At 43.2% G+C, this 20,563-nt stretch overlaps 16 protein-coding genes across 16 annotated transcripts; 6 read left to right on the top strand and 10 right to left on the bottom strand. All coding sequences in view use genetic code 12, as the record gives it.

The window, feature by feature from the left end:
• Positions 1-3: 3 nt before the first annotated feature.
• TFG1 (transcription factor IIF subunit) lies at positions 4-1,602 on the top strand (the record flags this gene model as incomplete). The annotated part of the gene is made up of 1 exon (XM_001484629.1): positions 4-1,602. One exon carries the CDS (start codon positions 4-6, stop codon positions 1,600-1,602), a length of 1,599 nt encoding a protein of 532 aa, XP_001484679.2.
• Positions 1,603-1,803: 201 nt separating this feature from the next.
• On the bottom strand, positions 1,804-2,745 carry HGH1 (Hgh1p; the record flags this gene model as incomplete). The annotated part of the gene is made up of 1 exon (XM_001484628.1): positions 1,804-2,745. The coding sequence occupies one exon, from the start codon at positions 2,743-2,745 to the stop codon at positions 1,804-1,806; it is 942 nt and encodes a 313-aa protein (XP_001484678.1).
• Positions 2,746-2,891: 146 nt separating this feature from the next.
• Positions 2,892-4,694, bottom strand: PGUG_02406 (uncharacterized protein; the record flags this gene model as incomplete). The annotated part of the gene is made up of 1 exon (XM_001484627.1): positions 2,892-4,694. The coding sequence occupies one exon, from the start codon at positions 4,692-4,694 to the stop codon at positions 2,892-2,894; it is 1,803 nt and encodes a 600-aa protein (XP_001484677.2).
• A 128-nt stretch (positions 4,695-4,822) lies between these two features.
• On the bottom strand, positions 4,823-5,989 carry PGUG_02405 (uncharacterized protein; the record flags this gene model as incomplete). The annotated part of the gene is made up of 1 exon (XM_001484626.1): positions 4,823-5,989. One exon carries the CDS (start codon positions 5,987-5,989, stop codon positions 4,823-4,825), a length of 1,167 nt encoding a protein of 388 aa, XP_001484676.2.
• A 189-nt stretch (positions 5,990-6,178) lies between these two features.
• Positions 6,179-7,012, bottom strand: PGUG_02404 (uncharacterized protein; the record flags this gene model as incomplete). The annotated part of the gene is made up of 1 exon (XM_001484624.1): positions 6,179-7,012. The coding sequence occupies one exon, from the start codon at positions 7,010-7,012 to the stop codon at positions 6,179-6,181; it is 834 nt and encodes a 277-aa protein (XP_001484674.2).
• PGUG_02402 (uncharacterized protein) lies at positions 6,870-7,613 on the bottom strand (the record flags this gene model as incomplete). Its single annotated transcript, XM_001484623.1, has 1 exon — positions 6,870-7,613. One exon carries the CDS (start codon positions 7,611-7,613, stop codon positions 6,870-6,872), a length of 744 nt encoding a protein of 247 aa, XP_001484673.2.
• PGUG_02403 (uncharacterized protein) lies at positions 6,969-7,463 on the top strand (the record flags this gene model as incomplete). The annotated part of the gene is made up of 1 exon (XM_001484625.1): positions 6,969-7,463. The coding sequence occupies one exon, from the start codon at positions 6,969-6,971 to the stop codon at positions 7,461-7,463; it is 495 nt and encodes a 164-aa protein (XP_001484675.2).
• A 53-nt stretch (positions 7,614-7,666) lies between the features above and the next one.
• TYR1 (prephenate dehydrogenase (NADP(+))) lies at positions 7,667-8,983 on the top strand (the record flags this gene model as incomplete). The annotated part of the gene is made up of 1 exon (XM_001484622.1): positions 7,667-8,983. One exon carries the CDS (start codon positions 7,667-7,669, stop codon positions 8,981-8,983), a length of 1,317 nt encoding a protein of 438 aa, XP_001484672.2.
• PGUG_02401 (uncharacterized protein) lies at positions 8,662-8,949 on the bottom strand (the record flags this gene model as incomplete). Its single annotated transcript, XM_001484621.1, has 1 exon — positions 8,662-8,949. The coding sequence occupies one exon, from the start codon at positions 8,947-8,949 to the stop codon at positions 8,662-8,664; it is 288 nt and encodes a 95-aa protein (XP_001484671.2).
• Positions 8,984-9,075: 92 nt separating the features above from the next.
• On the bottom strand, positions 9,076-9,633 carry ARL1 (Arf family GTPase; the record flags this gene model as incomplete). Its single annotated transcript, XM_001484620.1, has 1 exon — positions 9,076-9,633. The coding sequence occupies one exon, from the start codon at positions 9,631-9,633 to the stop codon at positions 9,076-9,078; it is 558 nt and encodes a 185-aa protein (XP_001484670.1).
• Positions 9,634-9,942: 309 nt separating this feature from the next.
• Positions 9,943-10,548, top strand: PGUG_02398 (uncharacterized protein; the record flags this gene model as incomplete). The annotated part of the gene is made up of 1 exon (XM_001484619.1): positions 9,943-10,548. The coding sequence occupies one exon, from the start codon at positions 9,943-9,945 to the stop codon at positions 10,546-10,548; it is 606 nt and encodes a 201-aa protein (XP_001484669.2).
• A 54-nt stretch (positions 10,549-10,602) lies between these two features.
• ZUO1 (zuotin) lies at positions 10,603-12,042 on the bottom strand (the record flags this gene model as incomplete). The annotated part of the gene is made up of 1 exon (XM_001484618.1): positions 10,603-12,042. The coding sequence occupies one exon, from the start codon at positions 12,040-12,042 to the stop codon at positions 10,603-10,605; it is 1,440 nt and encodes a 479-aa protein (XP_001484668.2).
• A 65-nt stretch (positions 12,043-12,107) lies between these two features.
• On the bottom strand, positions 12,108-12,869 carry PGUG_02396 (guanine nucleotide exchange factor; the record flags this gene model as incomplete). Its single annotated transcript, XM_001484617.1, has 1 exon — positions 12,108-12,869. The coding sequence occupies one exon, from the start codon at positions 12,867-12,869 to the stop codon at positions 12,108-12,110; it is 762 nt and encodes a 253-aa protein (XP_001484667.1).
• A 912-nt stretch (positions 12,870-13,781) lies between these two features.
• Positions 13,782-14,996, bottom strand: TYS1 (tyrosine--tRNA ligase; the record flags this gene model as incomplete). Its single annotated transcript, XM_001484616.1, has 1 exon — positions 13,782-14,996. One exon carries the CDS (start codon positions 14,994-14,996, stop codon positions 13,782-13,784), a length of 1,215 nt encoding a protein of 404 aa, XP_001484666.1.
• Positions 14,997-15,226: 230 nt separating this feature from the next.
• PGUG_02394 (uncharacterized protein) lies at positions 15,227-17,251 on the top strand (the record flags this gene model as incomplete). The annotated part of the gene is made up of 1 exon (XM_001484615.1): positions 15,227-17,251. One exon carries the CDS (start codon positions 15,227-15,229, stop codon positions 17,249-17,251), a length of 2,025 nt encoding a protein of 674 aa, XP_001484665.2.
• Positions 17,252-17,300: 49 nt separating this feature from the next.
• On the top strand, positions 17,301-20,495 carry PGUG_02393 (uncharacterized protein; the record flags this gene model as incomplete). Its single annotated transcript, XM_001484614.1, has 1 exon — positions 17,301-20,495. The coding sequence occupies one exon, from the start codon at positions 17,301-17,303 to the stop codon at positions 20,493-20,495; it is 3,195 nt and encodes a 1,064-aa protein (XP_001484664.2).
• Between the last annotated feature and the right edge of the window lie 68 nt (positions 20,496-20,563).

Below are 20,563 nucleotides of genomic sequence, written 5' to 3'. Positions count from 1 at the left end.
GTTATGAGTGCATCTCCTGTAAAGAAAGAAGGTCCAGTAAAGTCAGAATCCAACGATGGATGGCAAGAAATTCCCCTCAGGTGTTGCACCATTGAAGACGTGAAAGATGCCAGGTTCCATATTATGAAGTTCCAGTCGAAGCAGGATGTCAATATCGTCAAGGACTTCACAAAACCAGTTCGGCTACACAGAAAAGATCCTCAGAATATCCAGTTTCAGCTAACAAGAAAAGAAATAGAAGAGAAACGCCAGCAAGGAGCAGCACAGGAAGTCCCCGTAAATGGTGAAGGCGAAGAGGAGATGGATTTATCACAAGTGGCACCCGATGGTGGCGGACGAAAAAACAAGAAAAATATGTTTAAACGTAAAACCAGACAGATCAGTTTGATGGATGAATCCAAGCGAAAATTACGGTTCGAGGAGTTTTATCCGTGGGTTATAGAGGACTACGATGGCAAGAACATCTACGTGGGTAACTACGAAGCAGGGTCATCGGACACCCAACAGGTTCTCTTTGTCTTTGATCGAGATGGGTTCAAAATGATACCCGCAGAAAAGGTGTATCGGTTCACCCCAAGAAATAAATATACTACATTGACCCTCGAGGAGGCAGAGGCGAAGATGGAAAAGAAATCGGCGGTGCCGAGATGGTTGATGAAGCGCATGGAAGATAATCCGGCAGAGGCTTCTCCTGACCAACGATTTGGCAATATAAGCTCATCCCAATCGATGAGTAATAGCCGCAGCCGAATGCGGACCGTTATGGGTGGATCCACCTCGAATGATAGAGATTCAGACCATGATGACTTAGATTTCGATGAAGAGTTTGCCGATGATGAGGAAGCACCCATCATGGATGGTGACGAAGAGGAGAACAAGCTCTCCGAACAAAAGGTTAAAAAAGAACAGTTGAAAGCAGCTCACTTCGACGGCCAGTCGGACGCTGATGCAGACGATGACTTGGACGACTTGTTCGAAACCGAAAAATCTCGAAAGGTCGACAAAGAAGGTAAAAAGTTGCGGAAGGTGCTCAACAAAACAGAGGGAGGAGTGTACGATAGTGATGACGATGACGAGGATGGTCTTAATCCTTATCTTTCCAGGTCCGACATAGAAAACGACGACGACGATGAAAATGATGAAACGGCGGTGAAGACAGAAGACGACGGCAGTCAACTGTTGTCTGGACGCCGTGCCTTCTACGCTACTGACCTTGGCAATTCATTCGTTTCGATCAAAGCACCTGTGGGTTTCTTGAGTGGATTCCCCAAAGGAGACTGGAACCCACAAGGCTTCAAGAGGCAGGCAGAAATGGCCGCTCCTCTGCCTTCGAAGAAGGTGAAGTTAGAGGAGAACAAATCAGTATCTCCGACTCCACCCAGTGGTGTGGATTTGCATTCTGCGGGCCCTAATAACGACCTTGTTACTGTGGAAGAAGTGCTTAATATAGTTCGCAAAGAACCACTCACCACGAAGCAACTATTGCTTGTCCTTAAAAATCGTGTTTATGCTCATCCTGACAACAAGCTCAGGATCATTAATATTGTCAAGCAGAACTTGAAGTTGTCAAATGGAATGTTGGTGTTGAAGGAGGAGCATTGAAGTAATAAAATAATCGCATATACCAAAGATAAAATCCACATTTATTTTTTTCCTCTTCTATAAATATATTACAACACCTCCACAATCTCATCATCTTCTTCGTCGTCTTCGTCGTCAACTTCTTCTACTGGAGCCTCGTCTCTTTGCAACATTTGCACCAATCGGTCACACAAGTCTGCTATTTGCTCGGAGCTCTTAGCTTTATGCAACTCTCTGATCAAAGTATAAACGGGCCTTTTCTCTCAAGTATTCACGTCCTTCTCTGGCCGTGCAGAGCAAAAGTAGCGATTCCAAATGCACACATATTATAGAGTCCTCGGGATCTCTCTGCTTATCCGAGGGAAGAAGTTGGAGCTCTTCAGGCAAATTGAACATGTCCTCTTCGTCAATTTCTTCAGGGCCCGCAATTGGAAGCAATATGTAAGGCAATAAGTTTATGGACTCATCGGTTAAAAAGTCGATATGACGTTTTGTGTCGAACAAAGAATTCTTGATCGTAGAAGCAACACCTTCTCTTCTAATTTTGGAGTCGTATTTTTCGGTGAAGACCAACAATTTGGAAATGGGAACAACACCATCGTACTCCTGTTCGGTGACGAAGTAGTTCCTTCCCTCAGTAAACCGAGAAATGTCTGCAAAGAAATATGCCAAATAGTCGTAGTTTGCATACTTATTGAGAGATCTATCGAAGCCCTTGACGAAGCAATCCATAAGACAGTCCATCGCTTTCGAAGACTTGAATGTTTCATCGTCGTTTTCCACCTTGATGTTAAAGATTGCAGTTATGTTGTCGTTTTTAGCCAAATTTACCAACAAAATGCACATCAAGTCAGCATTGGTATTCTTCACATTTGCAATCGACGTCACCAAAAATTTCAAGTAATCCACATCTTCCACTATGAGAGACCGCATCTTGACGTCATCACATAGATTAGCCAAGATGGTCACCGACTGGCTTACTGTAGTCTTTCCTTTGTCTTTGGAAAGTCTCTTTAAATCAGAAATCGCAGTATAATTGTCATACGCAAAGACTTGCTGATGAGCACTTTGAGAGTAGCCCACCAAGTTATCCAATGCTATCTGTACGACAGCCGGCTGTGGGCTGTGCAAAAAAGAAACGAGCTCCTCTAATTCTGTTGGCATGGTGTGGAACCGTTGATGGAATAATTGAAAATTGAGATGAGGTTTCGCAACACTTCTGTGAATCGCACACCCAAGAACGGCTGCAAAACGGCTGCAAATTGAATCACAGGTAAATAATATTACGGCTGCAAAGTATCATAAAATTTCTAACTAGGGTCACTGACACCATCCACAACTTGAAGGTAATAATAGTAGAAGGCAATCACCAGCAAATGGGCGTCAAACTCAAGTCTTTCATTGACTGAGTGCACGTTAGCATCGAAATCAGTGAGTCCTGGAACGTATCTATATATGTTTCTTGTCAAGTCCCAATACGACTTTGTGTCTGTGTTTCCAATGGAAAGGAAAGGTGAAACGACATAAGTTTTGTCTTCTTCAGGGAATAAGAGCTCTTCGTACAAATACCTTAAGGAACCGCCAAACGTCTGCCACACCTCATCATTGATAGGTGTCACTGGCGCAGGTTCCAATGGCTCGTTTGTTGTATATACGAAGTGACCATTCTTTGTCTTTTCCTTGACTTCTTTACCGTCCACGAGAACCCCCAAGTCGTATTCCTTTGCAAGCTCCAAAATTTGGTTCACTATCTTTTGTCTAGTAGACTCCACCGACTCCTCCACGGCAATTCTGTGGTTTACCAACACTGAAGCATGCTCGGGTAACGCATTTGACTTTACTCCACCACCAATAATGTCCACAGCTTGAGATGTCCTTACCAAATACCTGAGAATTTTGTCTTTGTCAAGGTAGTCCAAGACGTTTTTGTTGGCACTGGCATCCATGTGAGCCTTTAAAATACTGCTCTTCAAGTCCTTGTCAAGGACAGACGAGTACTCTGCAAGGCATTGTAACTCTTTTAAGGTTGGATTGGAGGGAGTAAGAATGCTCTCGAACTCGGAATCCTCAATTTTGCTGACAAGTTTCGACAAAAGACCAATCAGAGTATGCGGCGGGGGAAATGAAGAGTGGCCACCAGGTGTGAATAAATCAATAAGTGAATTTAAATGGCCTTTTTCTCCGGTAGCAGGAATAACTATTCTGGTCTTCTCATCCACCTCCATATACCCAGAATCTCCCTCATCTATAAGTGCGTACAATGAATCAGGACCATACCTTGAAAAGAGGTGTCTTGATATGACTGCACCTCCAGTACCAGCGGACTCCTCATCATAACCAAAACCGAGAATTATAGTTCTTTCAGGCTTGAACTTACCCTCTTTGAGTAACAATTCGACTGTACCAAGTAGAGCAATGAGTAAATCCTTGCAGTCCAGCACTCCTCGACCGTATAAGAACTTGCCGTCATAACCTCCTTCAAATGGAGGGTACTTCCACTGGTCTAGGGTCTCTTCCTGAATTGGCACTACATCCATATGAGCCGTCAACAATATAGGTTTTTTGTCAGTAGAACCCTGCCATGTGTATACGAGAGCAAATTTGTTCACATGCTCTACTTTCAAGTGTTTGTGGACAAGAGGGTAAGTCTTTTCCAAGTACTTATGGAACTGTTCATAAGGTTTCCACCTAGGTTCAATCTTATACAATTCTTCAAGTGTTTCGGTGGAATTGGGGTTCTTCTGATCATCGTAGACCTGGGTAGGAATTCTGACGGCATTCCAGAGCTTCTTCAAGGATTCGTTTCTGAAAGTTTCATCGTGTAAAATGGTATTGATGGTGTCATTATTATACAACAAAGAGCGGGGATCCACCTTCTTTACGAGCGGACAAAGCGAGTCAGGCTCATGAGGACGACTCCATGTTCTAGCTGCTTCCTCAATTGCAGTTTTTACCGCGGATGTTGATGGTAAGTCCTTGATAAAGTTGCGACTGGTTGTGAAGAAGATAAGCCCCAGAATTGTCAAGAGTACTAAAAGTGCTCTACGAGCCCAATGGCCCAGCTTACGCTCTCTGTAGTATCCAGGAAGAACTTCTGATTCTTTGGAAGTCATAATTTTAAATTGTGCTCCCTAAGATTTGCTCCTTTGGATTTGCTCCTTTATAGATTACATGAGAGCCGTTTCTGATACGGCGCGAATTACGAAAACGATAGCGGCATTGTGAAGCTGTATGCAAAATACTAATCTATTTCTAGAGACTCCTCAGACTCGACATCTCTCGTTGATTTACCCCAAGAAACTTTCAGGTACGAATCACCAAGAATATCTTTCAATCCGCTGTGAAAGTTGCAAATCAAGTACAACTCAAGACCTATGGTTGCAAAAAGTAGAACCAAAGTTAAGACTCCAAAAGTGACAAGAGACTTTCTTCCGGGAAAGTAGGAACCGGGCTTGAAACCGAAATGGTATGCCGAGGTGTACTTGGTAAATAATCGAATAGTTTTGAAAAGCACATAGGCACATCCACAAGCTAAAATGACAATTGCAACAAGTGCAGCCCACACCAATTCTCTTGTGATTGCAAAGTCACAAAATATAAGCAAAAGGATTGTAATCGGCAACACAATTACCGTCAAGATGAACTCGACCGAAGACTTGTCTCGCACCATTATGACAATGAATTGCACAGTGAACCCTAAAAAAAAGAAAAAGTTGAGCATAAGAAGCGATCGGTGGATCTGGTACACCAAATACAATTGTCTGATTTTTGGGTCTGCTCCAATTTTCTTGTATCGAATCCACTGGACATGTTTGCGAAGCACACCAAAAATCATATACGTTTGAGCCACCAAGGTAATTCCAATGACAGCAATGGCGGTGATATTCACACCTTTGGTAGCTCGTTTCCATGCACCGTGGAGCACCACGTTAACGAACTCGGAAATTTCTTGGTATTGAATGCCAGTGTAGATCAACATACCGCAGTAAAACACACAGAGCATGGTGAGTAGAAGCAAGTTTTTGGACCTTACTCCAATATAAGAGAGCAATATCTGGAACACTGATGCGAATATGAATAGCGCCAAGTATATCGAGAGCTCAGTATATCGAGCGTTTGAACCAAGCTTTTCCTTGTGGCGATTGATAACGGCATAGATATAAATTTCAAATGCTAACAAAACCAAGGCCGATACAATTGATATGGCCATAAATATCCTGGCGCCCCTTATATATGGGTTTTGAGTGGTTTCAGACTCGGCAATGTAACTTTCAGTAGTATCTTGAAGCTCATACTCTTTATTCCTCTCTGGTGAAATATTGGCATATTGAAAGAAATTCGAGCTGGCATCGTCGTGGTGTGTTTCTGGGAGTGAAGGTGCTATGCTGATGCTTTTATGTGGTTCCATATGGATTAATAAATATTTTTCACTTGGTTAACGTTCAATTTATATTTATGCTCGACCCCACAAAATCGATCTCGCTCATCGCACGCCATGATCAGGCACAGCCATTATTGCGAGGTCATGATTAAACCTTAATGACGACTTTTAGTAATTCTGTGTTGTTTTTTGATATTTTCGTGTGATCCAAACGGTCTATATCTCATAGCTATTGGGGTCTTCACTTCTGAGTCCCTCGGTCTCTTCGTGTAGTCTCAACCAGGATACCGCTGCGAACCTAGAATCGGACTTTGTTTTTTCAACAAATGATGGAATTGCTTTCTCGGCAATAAGAAGACAAATGGCGTCGTAGCCCCCAGCTCCAGGAACCACACCACCTAAACAGCCTTCAATTGTCGTACAGGCGTCCAAGAGCTTTGTCTGTTCTGGAGGTTCAATTTCGGCTCCAGTGACTTTGGTGAGTTCACGAAGATACTTTCTGATGGTCGTGAATCTTTCGGTAATGCCATAAAAGGGGTTATTTTTAGCGACTGGTGCTTCGTGGGTGAGTTTCTCCAACCAGTATTGGTAGGTCTCTTTGTCTTGGCTGTGAAGAAGTCGGAGCAGAACTACCGAGAGAATAAACTGACTATTGGCCTCCTCTAACTTGCTGTATAGCTCGTCACTCTCCTTGGGGTTCTCAGCTCGCCATTTGAGTACCTTGGAAACAAGCTTAGGAGTTTCGGACCCACCTTTGATATCTCCCATCACCAAGCGAATGCCTGGAGGAAGTCCCCATGCCGCATGACGAAACTCCCACTTGGAATCCACAACAGATGTCAAGTGGTCCACAAATGCCTTTTTAGTCGTAGGTGTTTTGTCTTCAAAAAACCTGTCTTGGTAAATTTTATTCACAACTCTTGGTGAAAATCTGTTGTAGATAATTGATCCGTAGACTGCAGTAGCCACATCGAAACCAGATCCAACTTTTTTTCTGTGCAAGGCAATGAGCGATCTGAGCACAATTGTGAATCTGATCTTGTATTTCATCAACGTTGGCTTTCTTGAAAAAACAGAGAAGTGCAGCTGTCACGACTGTCACCAACCCTGCCGACGAACCCAAGCCTGTTTTCTCGACTTCATTAATAGGTTTTTCGTGATAAAGAAATTTTCGAGATCCGTCGCTAGTCGTCTTCTTTGTAGTGTCATCTTGAGTGTGATATCCTGGGTCCGAATAGAGCGTTATGACAATATCGTAGGACAGACTCAGACTTCCATATGCTACCGCTGTGAAGATAGTTGCCTCTATGAAAGGATTTTTGAGTCCCTCTTTCTCGTGGCACTCAAAGTTCTCGTCAATGGTGTAATTCCACTCCAGGGAAGCAAACTGAGGCGATTTGACGGTGATTGTTTTTGGCTGGTTCTCGGTATACTTGGCTTCAACCACAGCATGCATTCGAGACGACAATGCCGTGACATAGGCACTGAACCGTTCTTCTAGCACAAGGTACCCGCCCGCAATAAATGCTTTTCCAGGCGCGCTGTACCCCTTTAATGTTTTCACCATGAACGGCTGTGAATAACTTTCGCAGACACTTTGCGGATTTCGCGACAATTGTACGAGCTCTTCTTGTACAAAGCCGTTATACATTGGGGAATTAAGATAGTCCAGCTTGCCTTCTTGTATATCAATTTGTAATAACTATGAGTAACGAACCCATATGCAAGAAATCCAAGACCATTGGTATCATAGGTTTGGGAGATATGGGGTTTCTCTACGCCCGTCGCTTCAGCCAAGCAGGATGGAAAGTCATTGGTTGCGACAGAGAAGACAGGTATGAGGAAACAAAAGCAAAATACAAAGACTATGAGTTCGAAGTTCTTCCCAATGGTCATTATGTGTCTCGGTTGGCCGACTATATTATCTACAGCGTGGAAGCAGAAAATATCGAACTGATAGTTGCAAAATATGGACCTTCTACAAAGTACGGTGCTGCTGTTGGAGGTCAAACATCGTGCAAGGAGGTTGAAATCCAGGCATTCGAGAAGCATCTTCCCAAAGATATCGATATCATATCTGTGCACTCACTTCATGGACCCAAAGTGAATACCACGGGCCAGCCATTGGTGATCATTGAACACCGAGTTTCCAACAACGACAACATTTCCTTTGTGGACTCGCTTATGAGCTGCCTTGACTCCAAAATGGTGTATTTGTCGGCGAAGGAACATGACAAAATTACCGCTGATACTCAGGCCGTTACCCATGCTGCGTTCTTGTCGATGGGATCGGCTTGGAAAGAAATCGACCAGTATCCTTGGGAAACCCCCCGGTGGACGGGAGGTCTTGAAAATGCCAAGATTAACATTTCGTTGAGAATCTATTCCAATAAGTGGCACGTTTATGCCGGCTTGGCTATAACCAATCCTTCTGCCCACGGTCAAGTATTGCAATATGCTCAATCCACGACAGAACTTTTCACCTTGATGATCCTGGGAAAGAAAGCTGAATTGAGCGCTCGGTTGCACGCCGCCAAAGATTATGTGTTCAAGCATATAATAGACCATGAACTTCTCTTAAGTGATGATTTGCTCCAAAAGTTCTCATTGAGTAAGGTACCTCCTGGCGGCCGGCAGCCCAATTCCCATTTGTCCTTGTTGGCCATGGTGGATAGTTGGTTCAAGCTCGGGATTGTACCCTATGACCATATTATCTGCTCGACTCCATTGTTCAGAATATTCTTGGGTGTTACTGAATACTTGTTCTGTACCCCTGGACTCCTCGACGAGTGTATCGATGTTGCGGTAAAAGACTCCATTTTCAGACACGACGACTTGGAATTCACGGTTGCAGCTAGAAAATGGTCGAGCATAATATCGTTTGGAAACTTTGATTTGTACCGAAGACAATTTGAAGAAACGCAAAAATTCTTCCAACCCATGTTTTCGGAAGCCAACACCATAGGAAACGAAATGATCAAAACCATCCTTCAAAGAGTCCAGGAGCACGAGGTGAAGTAGAAATTGTGTGCACTAAACCTTGTAGAACAAGAAGATTTACCAGTAAGGCTATACAGCAGCTGTAGGCAATCCGCATTAAATATATAGACCTATCACAACTGTTCATCTTTTATCACATCCATTAACCAGTCTAAACCTTCAGTCAACCCTTCACCTTTGATGGCACTTGATGCACGTAAACTCCAGCTTCTGTCTTTTAATTCGGTAAGATTTAATGCCTGTGAGACTTCTGCCGCCGACATGGCACCTGCTTGATCCTGCTTGTTGGCAAACACTAACAAAGCACTATCCAACAACTCCTCTTCCTTCAACATGGTATGCAATTCTTTACAGGCAATATCGATACGTTCCTTATCAGTAGAATCAACCACGAATATCACCGCGGCAGTATTCGAGTAGTAGCACCGCCAGTATGGTCTGATGGACGTTTGTCCGCCCAAATCCCATATATTTAATGTGAGATTTTTGTATTTCAACGTTTCAACGTTGAACCCAATGGTGGGTTTGGTAGTCACCACCTCACCCATTTGAAGCCGGTATAAAATCGTAGTCTTTCCCGCACCATCCAAACCCAAGATCAAGATTCGGATCTCCTTATTAACTCCCCATAGCTTGGAAAAGATATTTGTAAAACTGAACGTTTGGCCCATGGCTGACAAATATGAACCACGAAAACGTATATGAATATGAGTGGTGACTTCTAGGCTAGTTCAGCACACCCTAGTGAAGCAATGATGGTTTGGCGTTGAAATTAAGACTTTTTGACGAGTGGTAAGTGTCCTGTTTGCCGTCACTGTCAACACTAATTATAGGCGCGGCCTCACAAGCAGGTGCAGATGAGAATCGTCCTGCAGAGACCTCTTGGCGGCCTGCAGACGAGCCCACTTTTATACTGCATACAGCACCCAAGTGTCCCCAGATTCGATGACTGGCTGATTGTCAAGTAGCTACCGAAAAATATGTCAGAACCAAGAGGCATATTGCGCAACAAAGACGAGAAACGCGAACGCAGAGAGCTGGCGGACGAGCTAGACAGGAAGGAAGTTATTAGGAATACTATGCTCAATGCCAATTTGGCAAGCGAGTCGTCAAAGGGAGATGAGATTCGAGCCAAAATCGCTAAAGCTAGAAAACTGAGTACCGGAAATGGAGCAGACGGCAATGGAAACAATGAACACCTCAAATGGGACGAAATTAACTTGTATAAAACCGAGCAAGAAAAGTGTGCTACGATGAAGATAGATGAACCCAAGACTCCTTATACTGGCGGGTTCAATCCTGATGGAGAATACTACCAAGAGGACGAGATAGATATTCCCGCCTTCAATTTGGGGGAATCCGAGCTCGACAAGCAATCAGCTCCACAAGACTCTTTGAATGGTGGGCTGATATATGTTGATCCGGATCAAAAATACGACGAGGAAGAATCCGATGACGATAAGGAGGAAGAATCGAAGCAATTGACGGCGGAAGAAAGGCATAAACGCTTTGAGGAGAAGCGTAAGCAGCATTATCACATGAAGGCACTTCCATTGAAACAGGGTGTGCAGTTGGACGAAGAGTAGTTATGATTACGAGATTATTGTACTAATTGAGAAATTTATCAAGACTCATCTAGCTTAGAAGTACTTCAAGTACGATTTTTCAAGCTTGCCGGCTCCAATCAATTCAGAAGCAGTTTCTGAAATCACTTGTTTAACGGAATCAGCATTGGCACCGTTAACTTTGCCTGCTACTGAACCCAATTGAACGTCGTCCAACTTCTCTATGATGGTGTCAATATCGGCCTCGATATCAGCGCTTTTACCTGCATCTCCAAAGTAGTCGGCTTCCTTGGCTGAACCTCTGATGGCTCTCTTGTTCTTCTTCTTGGCAGCCTTAGCAGCCTCCTTAGCTTTCTTAGCATTGACCTTGCTGGAAGCAGCTTCTTCAGCAGCTTTTTTGGCGGCTTCTTCTTCAGCGGCCTTCTTGGCAGCAGCCTCCTCGGCGGCCTTTCTGGAGCCAGCTTCACGCTCCCATTTCTTTCTTTCCTTCTCCTTTTTGGCAGCATCCTTAAACAACTTGATTCTTGGATCCTCACTATAAGCTCTCTCCACCAAATCAATGATTCTCTTGTTGTCTTCTTGCTTCAACTTCTTTCTGTTGGAAACGTTCTTTCTCTCGATATAACGCTTGTGGTCTCTGTTGGCAGTGTCATCGGGAACATCCTCGTCCTTGAACTCGAAGGTTTTCCACGAGTCAAACTTACCCCAGAATGCGTAGAAAGCATCCACTTCTTCCTTGCTCGACTCTAACGTGCCCAACAAAGGAACGGGTTGTTTCTTTGAAAATCTAGCTTCACTAGCAAAGACAGGTCCCCATGCCTCAAAGAAGTCGTACTTGGATTTGGCAGGAGGAGGAACCACATCAGCGTTGGTGTCTACCGAGTCATATTGACGTCTCTTAACTGGATCCATCATCACTTCGAAAGCCTTTTGAATAATCTTGAAGAAACCGTCCTGGTCCAATCCGCCACTGGCAGACTTCTTATCGGGATGGTGCTTAAGCACCAGCTTTCTGTGGGCCCTTCTAACTTGATCTTCGGTGGCTCTGTATCTCAACTTTGATAATCCCAAAACCGCATACAAGTCGGCGGTTTTCCATTCTCTTGGATCGTGCTCCAACAATTCTTCGTCTTGTTCTTCGTCACCAATGTCGTCGTCGTTGTCCAGCTCGACTTGTTTGACGTTTCTTTCCGCTTCCAATTTTTCGTATTCGGACCAGGTGTGTCCTCTCATGATTCTGGAAGCATGGGCCAAGAAATAACGGCCTACAGGCTCCACGGGCCTTCTTACGGGCTCGGAGTACTTGCTTACGACCTTGAAGCTGTCAATACCGCTGGGTAATTGGGGGAGAGTGGCAGTCATAATGAGATGAGATTCGAGTCGAAAATTTTGTGAGACTACTAAGGCCATACAGGAATGGGACTGAAATGGAGAAGACAAAACTTGGAAAAAATACACATATAGTAATAAGAGTAGCAAACGACAACTGGAGAAAACACGTTCGATTGCATTCATTCTATGGCTTTTTCCTTTATTTATTCTACGGTTTTTCCATTATTCATTCTATACCTTTTTGCATTTTATTCCTTCACCGCAGCCATATCTATAACTTCAATGCTGCCTTCCCCTTGCTTAACTTTGGCATTTTCGCCTTGAAGGAGTTCCACTATCGCCCTGTAGTTAAAAGGATCAATTATACCAATGCACTCAAACATCTTGGCGTCTTGGTGCTCATCTTCAATCTTGTCTATCAATGGCTTGATGTGCTCATCGTATACCTGTTTCTTCACTTTATTGGCTAGGACAACCTTAACCTTCATCTGGGCTCGCGCAATGGGAAATATCTGTTTCTCTATCAATACCTTGATGGCTTCAAGAGCCTGAATTTTTGTGGGTTTGGCAGGATTAACATGGTACTTTACTTCGTTCAATGCTTTCTGAATCATTGACGGGGGATACCGTTTCTTGGAACGCGGGTTTATACACTTTGTGGAGATTATATTCAAGAACTCATTCTGTTTTTGTTGTAAATTGGCACTGCGTTCTTTTTCATTTAACTGGATCTCTCCCTTATCCAAAATCTCCAAAATGATCTCATCAACGTTGGTGCTTCCAAAACAAGCCTTCAAATCGTCATTGTTGGCTATCTGGCCCTTGGAAACATTGGTAAATACTTGAGGAATTTGAAGCACTTCGTCAAGATCTTTTTCCGTTTTTTGTCTCCAATCTTGAACCTTGTTCTGGTAACATGCAATTTCAAATCTCTTTTTTCCCTTCTTCATTCGTACGAGGGAGACATTAGTGAGTCGTATCTGACTGTTGGGTTGGTTAATTACTGCCATGGTGTGGAGAGTATTTGGTTAATATTTTATGTGAATAATGAAAAGAATGCGACTTTGCATTGCGATTTGAAAAATGAAAAATCAATTATATTGAAATGTAGTACCTTCAGCAAAAGTAGATTATCGAATACTTTCTTGAGCAAAAGTAGATTATCGTATACTTTCTTGTCTTTATTCGGCTTCTTTTAGAATCTACAATTTCTAATCTCTACATGCATTGTTATGTTCAGCTACTCGTCGTCGTCATCGCCTCCCTCAATGAACTTGCCTTTGACGTCTTTCCACAACTTTCCTTTGTTGTGATTCTCGTACCACTTGGTCACAGCAACGTCAAACGACGATTCGAAAGCGAATGCACCAGCAAAGATGGTAGCGACGAAAATGGAATTTCTCTGAAAAAGACCAGATAACTGTGTTAGTATGTTTGAGCTGTTTGGAGTTGTGGAAAGCGACAAAGATTAAGGTCAAGTTGGAGTTGAATGAAAGTCAGCCATTGAAATAATCTCAAAGTTCAGTCTTTATGCTTCGGTAATTTGAAGAGGAAAGGGATTGAAAACGTAAATCAGGACAGTGAACGCGACTGTTCAAAAGTCTACCACGCTCAGAGCTCTTCTGTTGCACCCTGTTTCCAATTCCCTCTCTTTCAACTTTTTCACGGTCTTCACTCCTCCCAATTTCACCATTTCGTCTCTATTTGAGCCACAAGAATTCAATTTGGTAAATTCTCATATTACGTTGCATCCTTCATGTACACCAGCCACTTTCCTCGAGTGCGTGGCTACTTACCATTATTTGTCTTGCTCTTTGAGTCTGTAGAAGTCGATTTTCACTTCGCGCAAAACCTGATTGGTTCTGTTTATTACGGGTGTGCGGGTGCGTATTTTTGCAACCTTTACACCTCTACTTAATACTCTATTGGTCCGATACCTTGGTTGATTCCAACTTTTCTGCCACTGCATTAGCTTCAGCATTGTCCTTGGCTGGAGGAGCACCTCCTGGGTAGCGGGTTCCCTTATTTTTCACTTTTTTCACCTTTTTCACTTCCTTTGGTTGTTCTTTAGGGTAGCCTTTAGCTTCGAAATCCTGGAATTCTGGGTCAGCGTCGAACTCAGCACGGATAGGAGCTAATAAAGCGTTGATTTGACTTGATACTCCTGACTTCAAATCCACAGGGGATAATTTATCATTCTTGTAGTCATCCTTCAATTCATCCAACGATGTGTAGGTGATTGGACCACCGTATTTGTCTGGTCTATCAATGAAAAAATTGAACACACCCTCGTCTTTGCCTGCGTGCAACTGCTGGATTGGAAGAATTACGTTCTCGATGAAAGCAATGAGACCATTGTTCTCAATATCACCAGGAGCACAGTATGCACTATTAATTTTCTTGACGACAACCTTTGGGTCTTCCAAAAGATCTATCTTGGAGTTAGGGTCGGAAGCACTCATTTTACCACCTTGTCCCAAGCCAGGAACCATTTTGTTCATCAAATGTGCTCTCTTTTTGTAACCCAAACCAGGCAAGTTTTCTTCAGCCAAAACGAAGATTTTCCGCTGATCTACACCTCCAAATTGTACATCCACATCCAAAAACTCTTCGTCCAATGCTTGCATCAAGGGGTAAATGAGACCAGACAACAATGGGTTGGCCACTTGTTTGACGACATCAGCACCTGCTCTCTTAGCATCGTTCTGTGAAACGATGTTAGACAACCGGAAAAGATCCATTGTATATTTTTCGCTGAGCTGGTACGACGATCCGACCACAAACTTGAGCTTGTCAATAGGAACATTGATGGACTTCAAGATAGCCTTCACTAATTTTCCATAGTACTGAGCACGAAACTGGACAGTTTCCAATGGTGCTTTCATGTTATCCAAAAAGGCATGCAAATCTGCCAAGAGCACAGTCACCTCACATCCTGCTTTCAAGAGATCGGCCAACTTTACCATTGGCACAAAGTAACCACAATGGGGTCTTCCAGTGGGTGCGGTTCCCCAGTAAACTTTCACTGGTCTTTTTTCATTTTGCAAAACGTTTTCAATGATTTGGCCATTCAAGTATTCTTGAAGGTTTCTGGTAATCAAGCGAAACTGCTCTTTGGGATCGACGACCTCGGCCATAATGAGATTAGTGGTAGAGTTGAAAAACCTTGAGTCAGAAATTTAATTTTGTGTTAACAGTAACGAATTACGTAATGCGAGATCAAGTCAAGAACTAAGTAGCGTGAGTGCGAACTGCGGAACATTCTAATCGCTCGAAATCCGGGCTCGATTCCTGCAGGGGCTGCGCTACCCGAACTGCAAACCCCGTCTGCGATTTGCGACTCTTTCTAGATCACCCAACTTAAAACATGGATCCTGACGATCTCCGGCGATTTCTCGTTTCGCTACCTTCAAAGTTGGGCTATACCGATAACGATGCCCTTGAACAATGCCTCTTCAAAGCTTTATACTACGCTGCCACAGCAGAGGGCAAATATCTTCGTCACTTGTTCCCATTAATAATCCAAGATCAGATAGATGAACTCGATAATTATGAATTTCCTCTTTCATTGCATGACCGTCGTCCCTTCTATACCGTAAAGTCCCCAGAAAAATATACCCACCCAAAGGGCAGAGCATGTGCTCGAACTTTCAAGAAAGGAGACCCTGTATTCCAGTGCCAAGATTGCTCGTACGATGAAACATGTGTGCTTTGTGTAGACTGTTTCAACCCCAGTGACCACCAGGATCATAGTGTATTCTCATACTACTCGCGTGGCATTTCATCTGGAATGTGCGATTGCGGTGACCCAGAAGCATTTGTGGTGCCATTAAATTGCAAATGCCAGACGGATTCACTGGAATTGGAAAATATCCCTCCAGATTTCGAGCAGAGTTTACGGTTGACAATCCAAATCTGCTTAGATTACATCCTTGACGTTACGAACTTCTCCATTCAAACCCTTCCTTTCATTCATGATCACATAGACACTCCCGGAAGCCCGCTCACGTCGTTGAGACTCTCAAACTACTCCTCTTTGCCCAGCGGCCGCTACGGGGGTGCGGTAGACACAAACTCGTCGAATCTATGGTACTTGGTGTTGTGGAATGATGAAAACCACACTGTCGATCAGGCATTACAAGCCATTCTCGCTGCCTCCAAGTTGGCCAAACCAAGGGCCCAGGCGCTCACACAAGTCATCAGCGAACAGGGAAAAGCGGTCATACTAGAGAAGTCTTCGTACTCTGAGCTTTTGGTGCCTCTTAGAAATGCACAACTCAATGGCTTGGTTGCGACAATTTGCAGCGCTCGCGATTACATGAAAGAGTCGATGGTGGAAATCGTCTTTGCCTGGCTCCAGAGTTTGGCAGAGGGCAATACTCTTCTCAGCTCTTTGAGTAGCAAGATTATTGCAGAACTCTTGTTGCAGCCCAACCACCAGCTCTCCAAAGTTGTACCTGCTGAGTTCATCAAAGGTTTGTCTATTGACGATAAAAGACGTTGCTTCGAAAATGGACTACTCTACGATGGAAAATTCGTAAATGCCGGCTTGTGTGAGGTATCTCCCTATGATAACCTTTCTCAGCTATACAAACCGGCTCATCTAGTTTTGACCAAATCGCCAAAACTCGACAGAATTCTGAGCTCTCGGCTTCAGTTCTTCTTAGCATTTGAAATTCGGTTTTCGACAAAGGTTAGGCGACAGCTTGGAATGTTCCTCGTATCACACTTGATTGTGGACATTCCATCCAAGAGAGCATTCAGCGACCAATACATTGAATTGTATCCTCAACTAATTACCACAATGTGTTTGTCCGACAGGGAAGAAGAATTGAACAGTATGTCACATATATCGGCCCAATTATTGACCTGCCCTGCAACAGTGCTGTACATTCTCCAAAAGGACCAACTCGGTATTATCATGGGCCCAGTGGCACGCTTGATTGAAGAACATTCTGCAATATGGAACTATGATTCAGGGTACCCCAATTTAGTTGATATCACCAATGATAAGCCACATACATATCGATCCATTGTCCTCGCTATTCAAAGAGGAATTGACGATATTCGTCATATTATTGACAAATCAGTGAAATCCAGTCTTCATAGCTTCTTCACACACAAAAATACCGTGATCTTGTTGATGTTTCTTCGAAATTTTCAGGGTTATTGGGCATTAGAACGCAAGTACGGTGATCATGTTGAAATTGAACAAATGGATTACATCGTTCATCGTCTTTATTCGACTCCTGTTCTCGATATCGTTCAAACGCTTGCATCTGCAGAAACTGACATAAAGGTGGCTCAAGATGCCACCAAATTGATAATTGACTTTTTGCTATTTGAGACAGGTCAAGAAAAATGCACCTGGTATCCCCGATTTCGTTGTTAGCAAAGAGCCAGTGTCTTTCATAAATCCGATAAACTCGCTTTTGTCATATATGCTTCAGCGCCATGGATTTGAAAACTTTGAGTCTCTCCTAAATAACATCAGGACTCCGTTCGTGAATATTTCCGATATTTCGTTGCGAAGTATCGTTTTAGCAGCACAGATTAACATTGGGTTCTGGATCAGAAATGGATTTTCTGTTGCACGCCAAGGTTCCGCTTATTCGAATTCAGGCATTAGTGACTCAACTTACCATCGTGATTTTCATTTAAATCAGGTCGCAGCTATGTTAGATGATCCTCGAGCAACTTTGTACAATTTCTTGGATAGATGGGAGCTTTTGGACTGGTACGTCAATAAGGTGAGCCACGAAGAAACAATTTACGAGGAGAGATTTAGTGCCATTGGAGAAAAATTCATCATTTTCTTGTATAATTTGATCATCGACCGAAGCCGCTTTTTGACGTTCACATATGAAGAATGGTTTCTTTATCAGACTCGACAAGAGATTTGTTACGAATTGTGTGATGGACCCAAAACATATTCATACTTGAAGTCAGAAGTCTCTCCAGATGCAAGTGAACATGACAATTTTGATGATATCTTGGACGAGTGTGCAGAATATCAACCGCCAACCGGCCTCACTGACTCAGGCAGATACAAGCTCAGGGAAAGCATGTATGAAAACCTTGATCCTATGAGCATTCTTATGGACGGATCCAAATTCCAAGATGTTTCCGATGCTCTTGCCAAACAGATTTCGAAATCAAAGGGAATCAAAGAAGCTGATGTGATTTTGATGCCTAATAACAAGCCAAGCGGAAACTCGTTTGTTGATAGCCGAATTGCCCGGTTTGCCAAAACGACCGATTTTGCAAAATTGATTTACAAGTTCATGAGGGCTTCTATTGACTCTTCAGAGGAATTCTACATCATGCCTGTACTTCACTTGTTACATGCGGTTATTCGTGATGACGAGTATTTGAACGGCCCAGAGTATTTGAACAGTTCCTTTGTTTCGATTCCAATTGGCGACTTGCTCATGACCTTGGTAAACTCCTCAATGTCTCCTCATGTAAGGAAAAAGGCAGACCACTTATTAGGATTGTTTTTGGCCCGCGACAGTCGGGTCATGGACTCTCTCATCGATTGCTTTGGTGAAGAGTACATGTCTAAGTATATGGAGCATAAGAATGAGCTTATCAAGTTTGACAATTCCAAGAAGAGAAGTTTGGCCGAGAAGAGGAAGGCGAAGGTGATGAAGAAATTTGCAAAACAAAGACAACAATTCTTGCAAAAAAGTGATTTCAAAGAGGACCAGTTGCAGGTAGAAGGTGGCAGCGTCGAGCAGGCTAGAACTTGTATACTATGTGGCGAGCCAGAAAGTTCTTCGGATGTATTTGGAATATTGGCCAGTAATACTGAATCCTCCGTTTTCTGGAAGCTTCCCGAAAAAGGACCCTTGGTTGTGGACGCATTTGCAAACTTTGATGACATTATCAACGCAACTCTGTCATCGTATGGTTATGGCTATACCTATCCAAAGAATACAACTTCTTTGAATAATCGCAAGGAATACAGGCTTGTTTTTTCAACATGCGGTCATGGTATGCACTATAGGTGTTTCAAGCGCTCAGCCAATCGCTCCCTTCATATCAACTGTCCTTTATGCCAAAGTTACCAAAACACTTTCCTTCCAACATATATCACTCCTCAAAATGCTACTGTGCCAGAAAATGTTATGAGTGATGCTCCTTTAACTCTGAGCTACAATGAAATATTGGAGTCTGATTCGCAAGAAAAAGTGAAGGCACTTCTGGCCGCATTGATGCTTTCAGAATATTTCCAGCCTGATAACGAAACGCTAAGACCACTAGAGGAAGGCTTGATGGCTCGTATCAAGTCACTGCATAATCTTCGTTTTGACACCAGTCGCAATAGTGCTTTTGACAGGAACTCGCTAAGCAAGTTGAGTGATGTCATTGGTGATACAATTCGAATGCATGAAATCACTTCTCGTATAGAAGGAAGCTGCTCATACACAGACTTCCTAGAATTGGTTCCGCAGCTGGCAAAACTTTTGATCAGATCGTTGATACAGAGTAGGGTGTATTTAGGGACGATCAGGAACCACAGCCCTGAAGCTTCTAAGAACGCCTTTGATCCTTTGGACTCTGATACAATGGCGGATTGTTCTTTCAATGAAACTGTGAGATTATTCTTTCAAACGAATGAGTCCTTTCAAGCCCTTTCGAAGCTTGGTTTCACTAAGACTGTCGGTATAACAGTGTATTCTCTAGTACAGCGTATTTTGGAAGGAAAATTCAAAGTTCCAGCCTTCAACAGAGAGTTGGATGAAGGCAGTATCAACAATGTTAGAAATCTTCTTCATGGACTATGTGACACTGCTAGTCTACCCCACTTAGACTTGAAGGACAATCAATTTGTTTCCAGCATTTTCTATGCAATAGAGAGACTTGTGCTACCATACTTACGGCAGGTGATTGTGTTCTTTGATATCTTGACATCCCGGTACGATGCCGCGACTTCATCATTAGTTTCACTGCAAGCGACCGAGTCGTTGAAAGAGCAGCTTATATTGCTGGAGCACCCCGATAACTCAGATGTCCTTTGTGATATGTTAGGAGTTCCTCGACTCCACGAGCTCTTAAAGACATTGGTAGAAAGGTCGGAGAACGGTTTTTTTGAGTTGAGAATCTACGATAATATCATCTGTGCCAAGATTCCCCGACACTTAGATGATGGCATTTTGACTCTTGAATACCCTGGTGTGATAAAGCTCATCAACCTTCCTGAAGATTTCAGCAGTATTACATCTCACGAAAGTGACGGCACCAGAGAGCAAGATACCTTAATATGCCTAGTCTGTGGCACTGACGTGGGAACAGAAAGTCAGCAAATGCATGCAAAGGATTGTTGTCGACATGCGGTTTATTTCCAGCCTCGACTCAATTTTTTGCGAATTTCTACTCGAATTGGTAAAGTTCCTGTCGGATATGGATTGCCTGCTCCATATCTTACCACTCATGGTGAAATCAAAAAGGTCCTCATGCGCGGTAAAGCTAAGCTCAACCATTTACGGTATCGTCATTTGAACAAGCTTTGGCTCAATCTGGGACTCTATGGCTATGTCACAAGAACTCTTAGCGAGAATGAATTGAATTTCGAGACATTAGAAACGCTTGAACCCGGCCAGGGTTTTAGACGTGGGTTCATTCCTGTTTGAGTAAACGACAAATGAATTGACCTCATATGAGTTATTATTTAGCATACGGTGTGATATTAAGGTATAGT

The sequence above is a fragment of the Meyerozyma guilliermondii genome, genomic scaffold, assembly GCF_000149425.1.
Source record: "Meyerozyma guilliermondii ATCC 6260 scaffold_3 genomic scaffold, whole genome shotgun sequence".
Taxonomy (NCBI): Eukaryota; Fungi; Ascomycota; class Pichiomycetes; order Serinales; family Debaryomycetaceae; genus Meyerozyma; species Meyerozyma guilliermondii.
Note: the sequence above shows the minus strand (reverse complement) of the source record. Positions and strands in the feature narration are given on the sequence as shown.